This window comes from Macrobrachium nipponense, chromosome 42, assembly GCF_015104395.2.
Source record: "Macrobrachium nipponense isolate FS-2020 chromosome 42, ASM1510439v2, whole genome shotgun sequence".
NCBI lineage: Eukaryota > Metazoa > Arthropoda > Malacostraca > Decapoda > Palaemonidae > Macrobrachium > Macrobrachium nipponense.
This window is the reverse complement of record NC_061103.1, coordinates 24,009,489-24,023,533: the sequence shown is the minus strand read 5'-3', so window position 1 is coordinate 24,023,533 and position 14,045 is coordinate 24,009,489. Positions and strand designations below refer to the sequence as shown.

General features: G+C 39.2%; 1 protein-coding gene across 1 annotated transcript in view; it reads left to right on the top strand.

The window, feature by feature from the left end:
• The first annotated feature begins 8,827 nt into the window (after window positions 1-8,827).
• Window positions 8,828-14,045, top strand: part of LOC135213422 (uncharacterized) — a 541,077-nt gene continuing 535,859 nt past the window's right edge. The window contains exons 1-2 of the mRNA XM_064247383.1: window positions 8,828-8,916; window positions 9,425-10,052. Of these exons, the coding sequence (XP_064103453.1) occupies window positions 9,552-10,052 (501 nt within the window). The 5' untranslated portion in view covers window positions 8,828-8,916; window positions 9,425-9,551. The remainder of the gene's footprint in view (window positions 8,917-9,424; window positions 10,053-14,045) is intronic.

The window sequence follows — 14,045 nt, the reverse complement described above, 5'->3', positions numbered from 1 at the left end:
ATTGACAGTGGTTATGGCGTTGTACAAGGGCATCTTTGCCCTCAGATGAAAAAACGTTCAACAAAGCTTACCCATCACGATGGTTCCTGGGTGCGTCGAAAACCTCCTGCAGAAGTGTCGGATACTACTCCTCCTGCTACTTCTCTGCTTCCCTTCACCGAGACACTATGTTGCCTCCTGCTGTTTCTCCAGCTCTATCCGAAGCTGCCGTCAGTGATCCCCTGCCTCTAACAACTGACGATGAGGCGTCACCTGAGGAGCAGTAAAGCTCTTATTAACCTGTGCAGTATAAATCATCTTCATCTTCACCTCCATCATACTGCACAGGTGTTTCATCGTCATTTATCAAGATCATCGTCATTGATAGAGGTGAGTTATGTATCTTGTTATAAGAATATACAGTTATTATTTACATATACATGTATACATGTAAAAAAAAAATAAAAATTTACATATATGTACTACGCATTTAAAAAATAGGGGGGGACCCTACTTCACTGTTTTTCACTTATCGCGGTTGGTTTCTGGTCCCCATTAATAGTGATAGGTGAGGGATTACTGTGTATATATATATATTATATTATATATATATATATATGTGTGTGTGTGTGTGTGTGTGTGTATAATCAACATAAAGTCACATGTGGAACAGAAATGAATTTCTGACTCACATCAGGATCGAGCCCAGGTCGTTCCATTAAAAGACCTGGGTTTGATCCTGGTGTATGTCACAAATATATACAGGGTGTAATATGAGTTTATGCAAATATTTTGGGAAATGGAAGAAAAAGTCATTCTGAGCAGAAAATGTTCTATAAACATAAGCATTTTAAGGCATTGTTTGTCGGTGAGATGAATTGTTAAAATAACTGGTATCATTAAATGGTCAAGTAAGATGGCGCGCACGGGATGTCGGAGTAGTAATGGATAAGGGGATAGAGCATGGAGCTGAACTCTTCACTTTACTCTAAACAGCATCCGCAAAGAAGGTGTCCGGGTTACGCATGTCAGAATACTTACTCAGTTTGTGAGCAAGAAACTGGAAACGATGCCTTACTGTTCCAGTAATGTGGAATGTGCAGATATGATGTTTATTTATGGGTTTTACAATAGTGAACTCCTCTGTTATAAAAAACGGAAATCGGCGATTAGGCCGAGGTGAGTTAAATATTTCCAAATTAAATGTATATTTTAGATACTGAACAAAGGGGAAATATTCATGTATCTTAATGCATGTATCATAAAGACGACCTCCCTCACCGTCAATGGTTCTGTGTGACCTGACCACAGAAAACTAGAAACAGCTAGGATGCATGTAGTACATACTTTTCCCAGCTAGGTCTGACGTTGGTTAGAACAGATTCTATAGGAGTTAAGAGTGCTGTATTTAAAACGTGCCAGTGAAAGGAAATTGAAAAAGAAAAAAAATAGATGTGACAATGAGAAGATGGGTGCCATTCTCTATGGAAAAGCAAATGAACCCAGCTTTTGGAATATTGTATCACATAGCTTTTTCCAGAATATGCGTTTGTATCTTGCAAGATGTTGAAAACCTAATTCAGTAAACATTTTTGTACCAATAGCGGGGAACATAATCTTTAAAATTTACATGGGAGCATTTCCCCTTGGCTCTAACTTATCTAGAGGAGTGGAGAGATATGATTTCAATTTTATAAACGTGAACTAAGAAGATTGTCGCAAACCAACCACCCACGATGGGATTATGACTTCATTATCTTTATAGAACTGGACTGAAGAACCAGTTTTGAAGTGAGAGGTGGAAATTGAAACAAAACAAATAAAGAAGTTGGCCATCTAGATCAGCAGAGATGAAGGGAACGGAGGAAGAGTGAAATCCAGAAAACAATATTGCTTGGGCCTAAAGGATGTTACAAAATACATCTTTTATCACGGATGGATATCGGAACGAAGAACTGTCTGTGAATGTAAGAAATTTCCAAAGTGATCTGAGATGTTTTGCCTTGAAATTTACTTATTGCTTGTAATGAACGTTTTTACGTATTGATCGCCATGTAGTCCTAAAACATAAAGGGGAAAATTTTAAGAGGGAGAATATGGAAAATAGAGGGCTTCTGACTTTCCTTAGATAACTATAAAAAGGATTGATTTGGTTAGTTTTATTCTAGAAGGTCGCCATTGAAAACCAGCTAATTAATCTACTTTAAGTTTATTTACAGAAAAAACCAGGACTGGCCTGGGATAAAGGCAAGGCAACTTGGCCACACGTGGTCAGAGCGCTGTATAATGTCTGGAACGCTCCTATCTTCACAATAGGGGAAAGCTGGCCACAATCAAATCCTAATTCAATGCTGGTTTCCAAAATTGATAATAGGTATCTTGCGGTAAGGAAATCGCTTGCGAGGAGATGTAGCACACGTGACTCAGCATCTGGAAATGAGTCCCAGATTAGACACAACATAAAATAAGGACTTCTTGCACTATATTTCAGCTACAAGGGCAGTCACTTTTATTTAACACACACTGGGGAGGAATTCTAGTGTTTAAATGAAATATTCAATGAAGACAATCTTGGACAGGTCACAGGGGGCAACACGTGCCCAGATGATGGACAAAGGGATTTCAGTAGAGAAGTGATAAAAGGGAGATTTGAAATGGAAATAGCAAGATTCGTCTTGGAGGAATAGGGCTGGTTGGATTTTGCACTTTCGAGACGTACCTTTAATCCTTAGAGGCTTGAACATGTGTCGTGATGTCTGAAGGGGGGGCTCCAATCAGCGTTGACGAAACAAAGGCTGACTTCCAGTCAGAGAGAGGGCACGTCTGCCCTACTGGAGCTACTAGTTTGGACTGAGGGCGTCGTCAGGCGCGAAACTTGGTAAGCCTAAGAAGTACCTAGCTAGCTACACTTCCTTTTGGGATATGTCCCTAAGGCTTAAAGGAGTGTTTATTTCCCGCCGCTAAAGTCAGCTGATGTTAGGGGTAAGAGGGCTGCTCTTCTAGCAACTAATTAAAAATTACTTATACTGGGAAGACGAGGGGATCAATATCCGTAAAAACATGCATTCATAACTAGAGGAGGAGGCCATTAACTTACCTGGCAAGCTCTCACAGAACAGAATGCTCACAAGTGAAGAAGTGCAGAAGAGAGCAAAGAAAGATTTAATTTCAAAATTAAAGGACATTAGCTATAGCTATTAGATTCGGGAGACCGAAATACAGTTTCACTACAGTATGATGTTCTAATTTTTTTCTTTTTATTGAATGCAAAGTTCAATAGGGGTGAGCAACCAATGTCCTTAAACAGTCAAGTCGTGATTGAATCAAGAAATAGGAATATAAGACTTATTCCCAAAGGAAGTGAGAAATAGGAATATACGTAAGACCTTTACAGGTGCATCTTTAGAGATGAAGGTTCATAATAAGGTAAGTGTGGTAGGTAGATAATTCCTAAGGTAGTTTAGTACTATAAAGAAAGAAATTTACAGAGCTGAGCAATCTAAGAAATGCTGATCTCCAAATTATAAATGTATGAAGTGGTAGCATGGCAACTGTCATAAGGCCATCAAGAGGATAATCGCCATAGGGGGATAGTGCCATCAGTGCACCACACTGGGTGTATAGGGCTGATGCCTTTATATAATAAGGCGCCCTGTGAGGTTATTTAGACCTGCGATGATTTTACGCTAAGGCCGGTTTGTTATGACTTCCATACTCATTGGAGTGCCTTGGATTTCGATGATAATTTACGAAGTCAGTATCTTCTTTGGTTATGACGACGGAGATGTTTCAACTCATGATGATAATTTCTAAGTTCATTCAGTATCTTCTTTCTGATGTGAGGTTTCTAGTAGAAAACACGAAGTACAAAAATATCTCTATTTTCTGAGACTACATGATGAAGATCAGATAAAATTGGATAGGTCTTCTAATGATGATGGCTGATTGAATTCTGACTACAATCTCGTTTACAAATCATAAAGGAAGCAGACAGTAGCTCGAACATACGAACATACACACAGATGACATAGATTACAAGTCACGTAGGCCGTTTGAGCTATAGGTCACGGTGGTTGTCTCAAGCAGGAAGCTTGGACTACTGTTTTCAAAACAAATGAATGACCACAGGTGACGGCAACTAGACACTGACTGATTACAACACGTCATCTTAGCCTACTTTATCATATCTGGTCTGATCACATTCCTGCAAGCAAACTGGTTGACCTCTTGGGTCACTGGTTTTAATTAATCATAGTTTTAGTTTTTTATATATGGAATAACATTCCATATATTCTGCTTATGTAGCACTTACAGGTGTACTGCAGGCATTACTAAAGGATTTTTACAGCGTCCCTTCGGCCCCTTTCATTCCTTTTGCTGTACTTCCGTTCATATCTTTCTTCCATCTTGCTATCCACCCTCTCCTCTCCTAACAATTGGTTCATAGTGCAACTGAGAAGTTTTCTTCCTGTTACACTTTCAAACCTTTTACTGTCAATTTCAGCTTCAGCGCTAATGACCTCATAGGCCCCAGTGCTTGGCCTTTGATCCAAATTTTCTATTCAATTCAAATTATGATTTCATCAAACAGGACGAGGATATAGGATGGATTAAGTTACAGGATTCCCATTCCAAGATCAAGGTTGATAAACAAAGAAATTAGTTCACAGGATTCCCATTCCAAGATCAAGGTTGATAAACAAAGAAATTAGTTCACAGGATTCCCATTCCAAGATCAAGGTTGATAAACAAAGAAATTAGTTCACAGGATTCCCATTCCAAGATCAAGGTTGATAAACAAAGAAATTAGTTCACAAGATTCCCATTCAAGATCAAGGGTTAATAAACAAAAGAAATGAGTTCACAGGATTCCCATTCCAAGATCAAGGTTGATAAACAAAGAAATTAGTTCACAGGATTCCCATTCCAAGATCAAGGTTGATAAACAAAGAAATTAGTTCACAGGATTCCCATTCCAAGATCAAGGTTGATAAACAAAGAAATTAGTTCAGGACTGACAGCGAGGACAGTGGAAAACAAGTCTTTTTATTTTGATTAAACTAAGTCATCTTTCTACATATAAAACTGAAACGCTCACGCAGTTCTCAAAACATGAGGAGAAAAGCGAAATAAATTAGAGAACAAAGACAGAGAAACCTACTTAATTGCAAATCTGCTATATGAAGAACCATTGTCAGCATCTGCCTGATGTTCAGTCACCAATCAAGAATTCAGAAAACCTGATGCAAAAAAATATCTTCCCATTGCGTTCGGCTCAACTGGCTATAGTAGATTCACATGAACCGCGCATCTGATGTCTAGGCCAGACCATTACGATGCTCCTGATTGGCTGTTGATAAGCCAATCACAGGGCTGGAAACTCTCAGTCTCTTGAGAGAGTTCACATAGGCAGGATGTATGTATCACCTCTTCTGGGGGATACGTGTTTCAAAAGTATCTTTCAGGAAAGGTGGAACATACATCCTGCCGATGTGAACTCTGGAGAGAGACTCAGAGTTTTCAGCCCTGTGATTGGCTTATCAACAGCCAATCAGGAACGTCGTAAGGGACGGGCCTAGACATCAGATGCACAAGTGATGTGAATCTACTATAGGTAAGGAACTAGAATTTCTGTTCACCATGAAAGACAACACACTTATAATAAGCAGTGAAATGACCACTTGTTACAGTGTACACCATTGTTTAGATGGTGAACTTAATTATAATTTGTGCATTTTCAGCATCAATAATACGTCGGCGAAAACCTTATGCACAACTTCTTTAGAATGTTATAAATATTTAAAACAATATTTTTCGACAAACCATTAACCTCTGAAGACAATCCTATCCATTTATTTTGTGGATTTGGGGGGAGGGGGTGTGGTGGTGGGAGGTGCCATAGGTTTTTGGTTACTTATTTTTAGGTATTGGACATTGTCTGTCGTCCCCTAATGGGTAACGTGAGGATACTATGTTAAAGAAGATTTTCTCAGTGTAAATCTTCATATTATAACCCGTAGGGGGTGCAGTGACGTCAGTGCACCTCGTGCTGTGCACTGTAGGTATTATAATTAAGGTTCTTTGCAGCGTGCCTTCGGCCCCTATACTCGTTTTTTTCCATCTGTCCATCTGCCTGTGGTGTTTGCGCATGGTAACACTGCGTCCCGGGCTTTAAATAGTTACGCTATGTGTAAGTTTTAATAGTTTACTGTATGCGAATTACACCGTTAATATTCGAAATAGGATATAATTTAAAGCCCGGGACGCAGTGTTGCCATGCGCATCCACCACAGGCGGATGGACAGATGGAAAAAAAACAGAGTATAGTTGCAACCCCTTTCATTCCTTTTACTGTACCTCCATTCATATTCTCTTCCTCCCATCTTAATTTCCACCCGCTCCTAACAATTGATTCGTAGTACAACTGCAGATTTTCTTCCTGTTACACCTTTCAAATCTTTCACTGTCAATTTCCGTTTCAGCGCTGAATGACCTCGTAGGTCCCGGTGCTTGGCCTTTGGCCTAAATTCTATATCCAATTCATATAGCTCCTTTGTTTCACTACACGAGGAGTGTAAACCTTCATAATATAGCTCTATTGTTTCAAATGCCACATAATTAACTATCTTTTGACGTGCAAAGCCCAAGAAGTATTGATTTATTTCAACTAACGAGAAGGAACCTTGTTGAGTCCGAACACCGTTATTCTAATCAAGTGTTAAAAAAATCCGGTTGCTGATACCGAGAAACTTTAGTCTATATCAACTGGAGAAAAGCCTCTAGCTGAGCCAAAGAATCTTTATTCCATTTTAATTGGAAACAATCCCTTTGGTGAGTCTGATAAGTCAGCTGTATCTCAAATGAAAGAAAAATCCCTTTGATGAGCCTGAGGAGCTTAGGTCTAAATCATCTAAAACAATAAAACCAGAGTGGATCTTGTTTGCGCTCTCCCGAGTGACAGTAGGGAGACATGACACAGTCACCCACCCTCTGCATATCGGTTTGTCCGCCCTGGGTGGAATGGGTTAAGTCAGTCCTAGGAGGGCCAGGGTGGGTAGGAGATTGGGAGGGTAGGGAAGACAGCTGCAGCGCGCATAGCAAGCTTGTCTGGAAAATAATCCAGTTGCTGAGTCTGGGAGATATTAGTTTATGTCATCTGCAAAACAATCCCACTGCTGAGTCTGAGAGAAACTATAGTCTATGTCACCTGGGAAATAATCGCCCTGCTGAGTCAGGGAACTTTAGTCTGTCACTTGGAAAATAATCCCTTTGCTGAGTTGGAGAAACTTGAGTCTCACCTTGAAAATTATCCCCTTGCAGAATCTGGGAAACTTAAGTCTCTTGTCTGGAAAATAATCCCGTTGCTTATTACGAGGAACTTTAGTATCTGTCACTTGGAAAATATACCCCATTGCTTCCTTTGCTGATTCCGAGAAGCTCAGTCTATGTCAATTTGGAAATATATCCCTTTGCTGATTCCGAGAAACTCGGTCTATGTCACTTTGGAAATATATCCCTTTACTGAGTCCGAGAAACTCAGTCTATGTCACTTTGAAAATATATCCCTTGCTGATTCCGAGAAACTTAATCCATGTCACTTTGAAAATATATCCCTTTGCTAATTCCTAGAAACTTAGTCTATGTCACTTTGAAAATATATCCCTTTGGTGATTCCGAGAAACTTAGTCTATGTCACTTTGAAAATATATCCCTTTGCTGATTCCTAGAAACTCAGTCTATGTCACTTTGGAAATGTATCCCTTTACTGATTCCGAGAAACTCAGTCTATGTCACTTTGAAAATATATCCCCTTGCTGAGTCAGAGAATCTTTAGTCTAATCACCAGGAAGATAATCCCCTTGCTGATCCGAGAACTTTAGTCTAAACTCACTTGATTGCCTTTCATGTAAAAAAAAAAAAATATCAACTGCTGATTCTAAGGAACTCTATTCTTTCTCAACTGAAAACAAAATCCCCTTGCTTCTCTTGCTAAATCTGAGAAACTATATTCCAACCGAGTCTGAAACTTCTTTCAGATAGAGAAAAAATCTTTTATTTTTTCGAGAAACTATTTAAAGCTGTGAAAGAATCCACTTCATGAGAAATAAGGTAAAAAATGTTTCGAGTAAAAATTTCGATGTGAACTAAAGGTTTACGAGGAAGATATATATATATATATATATATATATATATATATATATCTATATGATATATATATATATATATAATATATCTTAATTCATGCATTACTGTCTTTGCATATTATTTAAAAACTGATATGTGGAGACTTCTTGCGAGGTTGTAATTCTGACATACGTACATCTTCAACCTACGGCTCACTAAGCTTAGTATTCGTAACTTAAAGATGGTAATGTCATTTCATTTATTATCAGCTGTCCTTTATGTCTTCAACAATTCTCTATTCAGATTAGAATACCAGAAACCAGGTTATCCACATAATAGCATACTCTTGAGAGAGAGAGTCTTAATTTTTAAGGGAAGAGTACCTAAATGTCACGATTTGTGCAAAATAACAGATATGTTACAACTTCCTGGAAAACGTAATGTGTAATCACGATGTATGACAACTCTAGACATTTACTTTTTTCGAATCCTCTGATTTCCATAGTTAAGTGTACCATAACACATTACATTCCTTCATCAGAAATCAAAATTGATTTCTGAAATAACTGACAGTAGAGTGATTCAAACACCAGTTACCGATTAACTGACGAGCCCAATGCGAGGGCGCAAGCTCGCGTCTAGGTAACACTACTCTACATCTGAGACGACCTTCCTCTGGCGAACAGCTGACTGAGCTACCGTCCCGACCGACGGCAGTCTCTCTCTCGGTGTGCAAGGTGAAGGATGTGTCGCGCGCGGTCGTGGCGTGTCATGACTCGTATCGGTGGATCTAATTACGAACTGATTTGACAGGTATATCCAGCGGAAATATAGATCGGTAGTGGATAAATATAGTGTATTATTTGCCGAGTTATATGTGATGTATTTATATGAACTACGAAAAATTTTTGAATTTGTATGAACCACGTGGGCAGGTGACTGTCATGTGTACTTTCTTTGGATAATTAACTCTGGAATCCTTGCTTGTGGCATCACATTTCGGAATTAGCATGTATGCTGATAGTAATGTGCCATATGTCACTTCTTTTGTACTAATCAAATAGGACCACTGAATTTTTAGGCCATAGTGGACTTTGTAAACAAGGCAATGTTTTGATAAGACTTATTAAAAGGGCAGACATATGTGGAGCCAGGCTTATATCAGTGCATTTGTGCTACACCAATTGGATATTAAGACTTTAGTGAACGTATTTTATTTGTAGCCTTATGCAGCTGTAGGTGGAAGAGGTAGCTTGTCCACTGTGATCTGACGGTGTTTGTGAAATCAGCCTAACAAAATAGATCTACATTTTTTCCGTAGGTATTTGCAGGTTTTGCAAAGTTGCCAAATCTCAGAAGCCTTTTTTTAAACACATGCCAATACGTAGGCGTAGACGTAGAGGCGAAGGTGTCAACACTTGCTGCAAGCCTTGAATTTGACGTTCGGGATGGAAAGGGCAGATTCTTGGGGCGAGGAGGCACCGCTTCCCCACCAGCCCATCCCAGCGCCACCAATGTTCAGCGGAGATTCCCCAGGATTACCGGATACCACTTCCGAGGAATCTCTCTATGGTGGAATGCTGGAGTACCTCCGGAGGGGCGACCAGGAAGATGAGGGAACCGTTGGGGGCGTGCCCAGGAGCCAGAGTTATACGGAGGGTATTGTCCAGCAGCCGCAGGAACCGCAGATGATGCACGCCCATAGCCATAACGCCCTTCTGGAAGAATCGCCGACGCCGGAGAAGAAGGAAGGGGAGTCGAAGCACTCTTGTTTACATACCCTCCACACCGTAGTGGCCTGTCAGCAGGAGCAGATAGCCGTTTTGCAGGCTACCCTAAGGGACCTAGCTGTGACTTACACCCACAGGGAGAAGGCGTTACTCAGGAAACTTCACCAGCTTCAGCATGACACCGATCAGCAACCGGCCGGCTCTTCTCAGCAGGAACAGGTAAGTGTCGAATGAAGGCTTTGGTGTGGCAGAACTTGGCGGGAAGACATTATCATTATTGATGTTTTTTAGTCAATTTTATATAGGCCTTTGAAGGGATAAACAAGTTTTTCATTAGAGCTGAATATTTGTAATAATAATATGCCAGTTAGGTAGTATCCGGAAGCTTTTACCAGGTGTTCTAGCTATCCCACAAAGCACCATATCTAACGGCCCGGCATGGCGTAGCCATCATAGTCTGAACCAGCCAGCAACCGCATGATTAGGTCTAGGTGTAATTTAGATTAATATGGATAAATAGAATTGTTTTGTAGGTAGATGGTTTAGACTTGCCCAAAGGCGGCCAGAAAGTCTTGTAGTGTCAATGGTAATGTGGCATATTATGGAACCCTGGAAATAACTCACCAAAGGAGACGTATTGTGAGTTAGTATGCGGTAATTCACATCCATTATATAGCTGTACTTTGATGTGAACGTATTAGTTAGGTTAGACCTAACGTCATTGTATCGTGCCATCACCTTTGTGGTAGCACCTGTGATTGTAGATATGTAATTGTTTTCTATGGACACGAATTGATTAAATGTTTTGTGGGCTGTTTCTAAGATTTTATTTTCTGTTAGATAATACTTATTAAAAAGACCACAAAAACTCATTTATTGATTCTTTGAAACGACCATGAGAGGTGTGATGAAGCAGGGACAAATAGGAGGTAACAGGAAGGTATTCAGTTGTATCATAGCCCTCTTGTTTCTCGTACCATTCTCATTCTTTGCAGTCTACTTCTGTATGTATGGCTTTTCCTTATTTACGTATTTCTTGATAGTCTAGCTTTAATAGTGAACGTAACGCTTTTGATTCTCTCTCTCTCTCTCTCTCTCTCTCTCTCTCTCTCTCTCTCTCTCTCTCTCCTCTCTCCTCTCTCTTCTCTATCTCTCTCTTCTCTCTCTCTCTCTCTCTCTCTCTCTCTCTCTCTCTCTCTCTCTGGTGTCTTAAATGCAAAGGTCCAAAGTAGGCTGCTTTTAGTCTTTAGTAAGAAGTTTTCGCATAAGAGAATGAACTGAGGGATTCTCACGTTTCTGGTCGTATCAATGTGCACGTTTGTGCAGATATTTTTTTATAGTGATTGATGTGCCAGTGTCTGTTTTAAGTGAATGATATGAGGGGCGACTCATTGCGTTTATATCCCATTCTAAAGTAAGATAGATAACGAAAAGAATGGGGCTTAATCCCAAGGGAAGTGATAGATCCTTATTTTGTAAAGGCAAAGGTTGACTAATGTGGGAAACTGATTCAAATAAAATCAGTTTGTTCCATGATAAATGCCGGATAAAGAAGAATCTGTCGTGGTTGTCATTACCTTGTGAGGAAAGAGCTATCCACCATTTAGGAGGCATTTCCAATTCCTATGCCTCGGAGTTTATTGCTCTATCAGTAAATAGATTGACTGGATTGCGGTATATATATATTATGATTGGATTTGGGGCTTTTTCGTCCCCAAGTAGATAACCTCTTTTCCGCTGGCAGTTTCATGCCTTGGTTTAGGATGTATAAGAATTCCAAGACATAAATATTTCCTAGGCCACTTTAGTATTATTAATAGAATACTCGTAGCCGAGAAATGTAGAGTGCTGGATAAGTGGGGTGGAAGAAGTATTGGAAATGAAGGGTTTTAATATCCAGGGAGCACGATTTTTTTTATGCAAAGTTGAGGTGACTGGAGCAGTGTGTACAGGGGATTGATATACCACTGATTAACCTTCTGCGTAGATGAATGAGGCAGTTAATGTTGTGAAAGTTTACCCTATGAGGGCTCATCGAAGATTCATAATTTAAAGTTATACAATTGTCTTAGTTTATTTGAACTTTAGTGTCTTGTATGCCATGGCAACAAGCTGGCTGACCTAACCTAAATTTAAGATCTCTTAAGCCGTCTGGCGTGTTAACAGCAGCGAATCTATGCGTTACCTACCTCCGAGGTGCTAGTACTAAAGGACGCCGTGTTTAGTACTATAGGCCTTCGGGGATCTACGTAAGTATTAAGCCGGCCACACACGTGCAGTTTAAACTGACAGTTAACTGTGCAGTTATAACGCCGCTCACACACGTGCAGTTTTAACTGACAGTTACAAATGTTCAGTTATAAGCTTATAACTGTCAGTTGAAACTGCACGTGTGTGGCCGGCTTTATATGCCAATTTCAATAAACGATATCTTTAATTCCCGAGGGGCACGTACTAAACATGGCGTCTTATTTAGCTTTCGCCATGTATAGTTAGGGTGACCATTTATTTGACTTGCGAAAGGGGGACAAAAGTATATAGTAAGCCCATGTGCACTTGCACTTATGTTGAGACGTTGTAAATTCATCGACTTGCTTATAAGGCGGATGCATTGGCACGCTTATGTCTATCGGTATTTATGTGACGTTCACTATCATATTTTCCACCATTCGGTATCGAAAAAGATGATGTATACACTTTTCTTTATGAAAGGATATTCTTGTTCTAAATCTTTGTTGAAAGTAGCTTTCCTTTTGGTTGACATGATTACCGTAATATACGTACTACATCGTATGTCAAGGGCTGGTTGTGTACTAGCCGGGGCAATACATTATCAACACAGACACAGACAATTGCAGGATCAGTTGTTCACTGTATCATGCGTGTACAGAATGCACATTAGTTCCCTTCTTCCATTTGTTTAAAGAAAACGAAGCATCATGCGGTGTATGGGTCAGTGTGGGAAACCATACAGATTTGTTAAAAGAAAACAAAAATCAGCAATTTTTTATAACTAAATACATATGCAATAGCAGGGGGAGGACAAATGTGGGAGGTAAGGCTGAAAGGGGGACATTAGGGCGTCCCCCCAAGACCGCAATTTTTGGGGGGATAAAGAGTAAAAAAGAGGGACTGTCTCCCTCAAAGGGGGACGTATGGTCACCCTATGTATAGTACTAGCACCCCGGAGGTAACGCGTAGATAGCAAGCAAAAGTAGCACTAAGAAGTGTATAACTTCATATTTCCAATCCTTTTCGTTTGTTAATAATATATCATTAAAGCTTCAAACTGCCGGGGTAGTTATAAGGCTTATTTTACATATGAGCTTTTTAATTTTTAGCTCTGCCTATTTCAGTAATCCTTATGGTTTAGTCTGTGTCGCTGAAGTATAAACACAATTTTTTGTTGTTAACGTCGACGTCTCGGTGTTCTTGAAGAATGGAAGGAACATTAATTTCGTTGTCCAAGATATTTACAGAGATATTTAGTAGCCAGCTTATGCTCTTTATCGACCAGTCGTATCAAGATTAATGAGAATTGAGCAGACTCTTTGTATAGCTCTCTAATGTTTTTAAATGTACTAATGTTTTTAAATGTACTTAAATAACAAGAATAATTTGCGGAAATCACATTACTTTTTGCGTCTCGTGACTGGCCTAATTGTCGCATTGGTAGTATATATTTATTTTTGGTTTGGTCAATGTAAGGAGTCCAAATAAGCTTAAAAAATATATTACTAAGAATATTCTACAAAATCCTTGTAAATGTTTTGATATTTTTGGATATTTTTGATATTAGGAGGAGTTTAAAAAACTCCCAGATGGGTATAATTATTATATTGTAGCAATACACTTATAAATATTCTAACTTATTTTTGTGTTTCGAATACTATACAAATTAGGAGGAGTTAAAAAAAAACATCCTTTTGCTATATATATTTAGTATAGTATAGATTACTATTACTTGCATAATATCTCGGATGGAGAGCATAATTTACGAAGATCCACAATAGAAGCAAATTCAGTATTTCTTCAGGTTAATCTAATACCACGATTTTACTTTTATTTGAACATAGACTAGGAGCCAGATATATATACTTACAGTCTTCATCGAATAACGGTACTCTTGAAAAACTGAGAAAGAACAAGAATTCGAGAAACTATTGTGAATTCACATCTTTAAAAGTAGCCAGGAGGAGCCTTTAAAGGTGG